General features: G+C 36.4%; 2 protein-coding genes across 2 annotated transcripts; one reads left to right on the top strand and one right to left on the bottom strand.

The window, feature by feature from the left end:
• The first annotated feature begins 427 nt into the window (after positions 1-427).
• Positions 428-2,917, top strand: LOC145115582 (la-related protein 6C-like). The gene is made up of 9 exons (XM_079051890.1): positions 428-1,110; positions 1,258-1,339; positions 1,420-1,514; positions 1,602-1,673; positions 1,844-1,923; positions 1,996-2,122; positions 2,211-2,279; positions 2,368-2,499; positions 2,570-2,917. The coding sequence occupies exons 1-9, from the start codon at positions 748-750 to the stop codon at positions 2,819-2,821; spliced, it is 1,272 nt and encodes a 423-aa protein (XP_078908016.1). The 5' UTR covers positions 428-747; the 3' UTR covers positions 2,822-2,917.
• A 50-nt stretch (positions 2,918-2,967) lies between these two features.
• Positions 2,968-4,583, bottom strand: EMB1273 (embryo defective 1273). Its single transcript, XM_079051892.1, has 3 exons — positions 4,436-4,583; positions 3,413-3,832; positions 2,968-3,325 (listed from the first exon to the last, which is right to left on the bottom strand). Exons 1-3 carry the CDS (start codon positions 4,529-4,531, stop codon positions 3,131-3,133), a joined length of 711 nt encoding a protein of 236 aa, XP_078908018.1. The 5' UTR covers positions 4,532-4,583; the 3' UTR covers positions 2,968-3,130.
• Between the last annotated feature and the right edge of the window lie 394 nt (positions 4,584-4,977).

Here is a 4,977-nt window from a genome sequence, read left to right on the forward strand (position 1 = left end):
CAAATCCTGGCACCACTCAGCCGTTGTCGCCATGGAGGTTCGCGTGCAGTGACTCCAAGGCATGAGGAAAAGCCTCATGGTTGCAGCGGGGATTAGTCGGTGCGCGAAAGCTGGCCCGGAAACCCTCGTTAGGAAAGTTCCCTTTCCAAAAAAAAAAGCCATAAAAGGGATTCCTAGAGATGTTAGACACTATAAGTTAAAAGGAGTTATAATAAGTTAGAGTTTAGTAACTTATCAAAAATGACTTGTTTTCGGTTCCACACCGGTATAAGTTGTTTTTAAAAAGATAGTCTATCCAAACACTCATTTTAACTCATACCAGTATGGAATCAAGTTTTAAATAAATAAATAAACATTTTTTAAAATCTATACGAATTTAGGTTTAGTCTAACATTAATATTTAGGTCCCGAATTTATATCAACAAGTATGAAGTATCCCTCGTTGTTATCATGCCCAAGAAGAAACGGTAACAGAATCCTTCTTTCGGCGTCAAATATGGATCGGACATTAAATTACTGTTGCCTTGAGAAATCCATGGCAACTTCCCCGCTCCAACACCACTTCCCCTCTATCAAAAAAAAATTATGTTTCTTGTTGTCTATCTAGAAGAAGAAGAAGTAAAGGAGAGAATAAGAAACAAGATCTCTAATTTCATAATGGGGAGTGATTAGATTAGCCGAAAAACAAAAAAACCTCAACAAACAAAAAAAACAAAAAACAAAAGAGATAAAGAAATCAAACCAATAATGGCGCAAGCACACCCAGAAGAAAAATTACAGGAAAAGCTCGAAAAGGAGTCGACGACGACAAAGAGGGATGAAAAGAGAGAGATTTCAATTTCGAGTCCTACATCTTTCAAATTCAATGCACAAGCACCCGAATTTGTTCCAAGTTCACGTACCGAATCTCCAGTTTCGGGTTACTTTTACCCGTATTTTAGTTACATGGGTATGGGTGGGAACGATGGAAGTGGGTCGGCTGATTGGATTTATGCTAGCGCTGCTGATCAAGATCAGCAAATGCATCTTTTTACGAACCCTAATGCTTTGATCCCCAACTATTCGAAGAATGTCCTCACTGAAGATCTTCAACAAAAGATCATCAAACAGGTCCCTTTTGCTTGTTTTGGTTTGAGTGAGTTTGATCCATCATTATTTTCCCACCATATTATAACAATTCTTTAATACATCATACAAATTTTCTTCATATTCAATCTTAATATTCTGTTTGCTACCATGAATCCATGTCTGTAACAGGTGGAGTATCAGTTCAGTGGGCTGAGCCTGCTTGCAAACGAGTCCTTGGTGAAACACATTAGCAAGGATCCAGAAGGCTATGGTGAGATTGATCACACACTCACCATTTTCACCATTAAAATGTTGTAATGATTTTGTTCCAAAATGCATATATTGTTACAGTTCCCATATCTGTTATTGCATCTATGAAGAAAATCAAATCCTGCATCACTAATAACCATTTAATTGCTCAAGCTCTCCGTTCCTCTTCAAAGTTGGTTTGTTCTTCAACCTTGGTTTTCAAGATTTCATCTTTTGGAAATCCTTCTTATTGGTTTAAATAATGATGCTTCAATCCGCTTTAGGTTGTAAGCAATGATGGGAAAAAAGTTAGACTTAGACATCCCTTCACAGAGAAAGATAAAGAAGAATTGCAGGTTTGAATCTTGGCAAAGTTTAAAATTTTAAATGGATTACTGAGCCACTTAGTGGGCCACTGTATACCTGATTCATGGGGTAAAACAGAATAACCAGCTTAGGGTTTGCTGGAAGAATAACTTTTTTTTATAGAAACTGCAAAAGTTTGATAGATTGATTTGTTGTGCAGTCCTGTACTGTTGTTGGCGAGAACCTTCCCGAAGATCATTCTCATCAAAATCTTGAGAAAATCTTTAGTGTGATTGGAAGGTAAAAAGCTTCAAACTTTTCAATATTTTTGGCAACCCAAATCAATTAATTCTAAGAAAAACTATTGATCAGTGTGAAAGCCATTCGTATATGTCATCCCCCCGAGCCCAACTCGTCACATTCCAAAGAGGAATATGTATTTAGCAATAAGCTCCATGCTTTAGTGGAATATGAAACTACCGAAATAGCAGAAAAAGCAGTATGTTTCTATGGTTAAACTAAACTCTTTTAATTTAACGCGCTTTTCTTTTGTGTCTTGATACTTGATTCAAATAATTTGTTTCTAGGTTGATAAATTGAACGATGAGAGAAACTGGAGAAAGGGGTTCCGTGTTAGGTTGTTGATTCGACGTTCAGTATGTGATCACCAATCTCTATTTCTTTATTTCTATAAAAGATCATCATAATCGACTTATTTATTTATATAATAATTTAAAAACTCAGCCAAAATCTGTTCTGAAGACCAGAAAGTTAGATTTTGATGGGCTACTTGACAATGATGATGATGTATTTGACATGTCAGAAGAACCTTCTCAGCCTAATAGTGCCCCTGCAGAACTAGGCATCGAAAACAACGTAATTTTTCTTTTTCAATTTTTGAGGCATTTAAAGTAGATTGCTATAATTGAGTACTGATTTTTGATAGGGTGAGGAGAATTCAAAGAAGGGATGGGCGCGGGCCCGTGGGAAATCAAAGTCACGGACCCCAACACACAGTAGTCGTGGGCTTCTTGCACCGAGTCCACAAACACAAACAAGCAGTTCAGTAATCCATTTGGAAGCATCTTCAATGAAAATGAGTCCTAAAGGCCCACGAATGCCAGATGTGACAAGGGGTTTTACAATGGGAAGAGGAAAGCCGATTTCTAATCCTCCAATTCTAACAGGCATACCATAAGGGCTAAATGCTTTTTCGTTTCTTTTTGTAATAATTTGCCAACATCGATTCTTGAAAGTTGAATCGAATGAATAAAATTTTGTTGAGAGTTTGCTTTGTTGTTGTGTAGCAAATATTATAAAACACCGACACCCACCAGCATCAAATGCAGTACAAGGTCATTCTGTTCTGTTTTGCCCTGTCATGACAGTCTCAAGAGTAAAAGGGCACAAAATACCCATAACAAAAATGCATATTCTTCCCTATACTAATACTACATTGCTAATCTAACAAAAATGTCTTTTACTTTTAAAGAAATACAATTCTTGATCATTCAAGATTAGTGTGCACTTCTTTCCTAGGCATCTTGTACCATAAAAACAGAAACCATAGAGTCCTAAACAACCCTCCATTCGCAAAATGTGGTATAAAAATGCGTCCCCAATACGGATAGATCGGGCCTGGCAATTTGATCAAAGTGAAAAAAAGCATATTTGCATATAAATGCCATGGAACTTTAGCATCCTAGGAAAAAAAAAAGACAAGGAGATAAATATTAGAGCTAGAATAAGAAAGTTTATTTTATATAAAGAATTAGAGATCTTAGATTACCTTGAGAAATGGAGATAATTTCAATGCTCTGTTTCTCAAAACCCCAGCTACAGCAACACCAATAAGAATTGGAAGAGGGATTATGACTAGCTTTCTTTCATGAGCACAATATGACATTTCACTAACAGAAGTGATTGCCATTACTGGTATATAAAGGTATTTGGTGACTACTAATATGATGTCAATAATAAGTTGGGTGAAATTCTCCAAGGCTCTTGTCCATGGGAAGTTCTTGATTTCTTGGGGAGAATTATCCCATAACTTTCTTGCCTTTTCTGTTACAAGGTCATCAATTGGCTTTCCATGGTCGTTTGGTTGTGATGCATTCATGTTTATTGCAGACATGACTTTTGAACAAGATTTTGCAGATGATAAGCCATTTGGTTTACAAGTTAAGAAATTAGATTGATTTGACCAACCCTGTGTCAGTATAAGAGATTTGTTAGTCCAAATGAATGTATGCAGGTAAAAAATCAATCCAGAATTGTTTGATTTACAGGTTGGGAACCAATAATCTGGATTTCTGTTTGATTTTTGGCATGAATTTAGAGAGAAGATTGTGGTGATTTAGGTTGCAATAATCAGAAAACTCAGAAACTCGTATCTGACCAATTATATACCAATAATTCTGGTTCTCTACCCTAAAATTGGGTTAAAACAGGAAGGTAATAGGTAATAAACTAATAGTAGCGTTATCAAATTGGAAAAAGTAAAGATTGTGTACAGATATCGACTTCAAAGCATAAACATTGGAAAACTATACACATTTCATGCCGATTTCGAAATTCAAACATTACCCAATTTCACTTCAGAAGTGAAACCGTAGTTTTGATTATAGAACTCGAGGGATATGGGGTTCCTTTACAAAAATAGATCAATTTCGTATGGATAATTACAGCACACACGTTAAGATAATACACGACAGACTACTCAAATTGCACAATGAAAACCTAAATTTTAGTTAGCAGACGGACATGATCGAAACAGATCGCCAGTTTCGTAAGAAAGCAGTCTCGGACGTACCTTGAACGGCATCACCGACGGAGTATTGAGGGAGAGGGCCATACGAGATAAAGGTTGGAGGCAGGTCGATTGATTCAGGGAAAGAAGGGGCGCCATTTCTTCAAGGGGTTTTTCTTTCTCTAGATTTTATGATTGAAGGATAAATCATAAATATGTGAAATCTTTGGGTTACTACAAAATTAGTCCTCAAGGTTTGATAAGCTTACCTTTATGTGCTTATGGTGTATGTTTTCTACTTTTCTACGTTAGGGAGGAGGGAGCCGTTCTTACTGAACCTACTGAACCCACTGCCACATTAGTTTTTCTCTTTGATTTTTCTTCATCTTTTTCAACCCACAACACACGGAAATCCTATTTTTCTCAACCCACTCAATTAAAAAAAATACTAAACAACTAAGGTAAAATCTTAATTAGCAATAAAGTTACCGTCGGTACCACTCCCTCATCAGCGGATTGTTTAATTGGTTTCACTAACCCACTTCATCATCTCTCTCTACTTTTTCTCTCTTATTTTCTCTTGTACCATGTGTTTTAAGACTTGT

This window comes from Lactuca virosa, chromosome 5, assembly GCF_052849685.1.
Source record: "Lactuca virosa cultivar CGN04683 chromosome 5, Lactuca_virosa_CGN04683_v6, whole genome shotgun sequence".
Classification (NCBI taxonomy): Eukaryota; Viridiplantae; Streptophyta; class Magnoliopsida; order Asterales; family Asteraceae; genus Lactuca; species Lactuca virosa.

Coding starts and splice junctions, on each gene's coding strand:
- LOC145115582 (XM_079051890.1), top strand. CDS start 748: ATGGCGCAAGCACACCCAGAAGAAAAATTACAGGAAAAGCTCGAAAAG. Junction 1,674..1,843: donor AAGATAAAGAAGAATTGCAG/GTTTGAATCTTG, acceptor TTTGTTGTGCAG/TCCTGTACTGTTGTTGGCGA. Junction 1,924..1,995: donor ATCTTTAGTGTGATTGGAAG/GTAAAAAGCTTC, acceptor ACTATTGATCAG/TGTGAAAGCCATTCGTATAT.
- EMB1273 (XM_079051892.1), bottom strand. CDS start 4,531: ATGGCGCCCCTTCTTTCCCTGAATCAATCGACCTGCCTCCAACCTTTA. Junction 3,833..4,435: donor CGTCGGTGATGCCGTTCAAG/GTACGTCCGAGA, acceptor ATACTGACACAG/GGTTGGTCAAATCAATCTAA. Junction 3,326..3,412: donor AATTATCTCCATTTCTCAAG/GTAATCTAAGAT, acceptor TTTTTTTCCTAG/GATGCTAAAGTTCCATGGCA.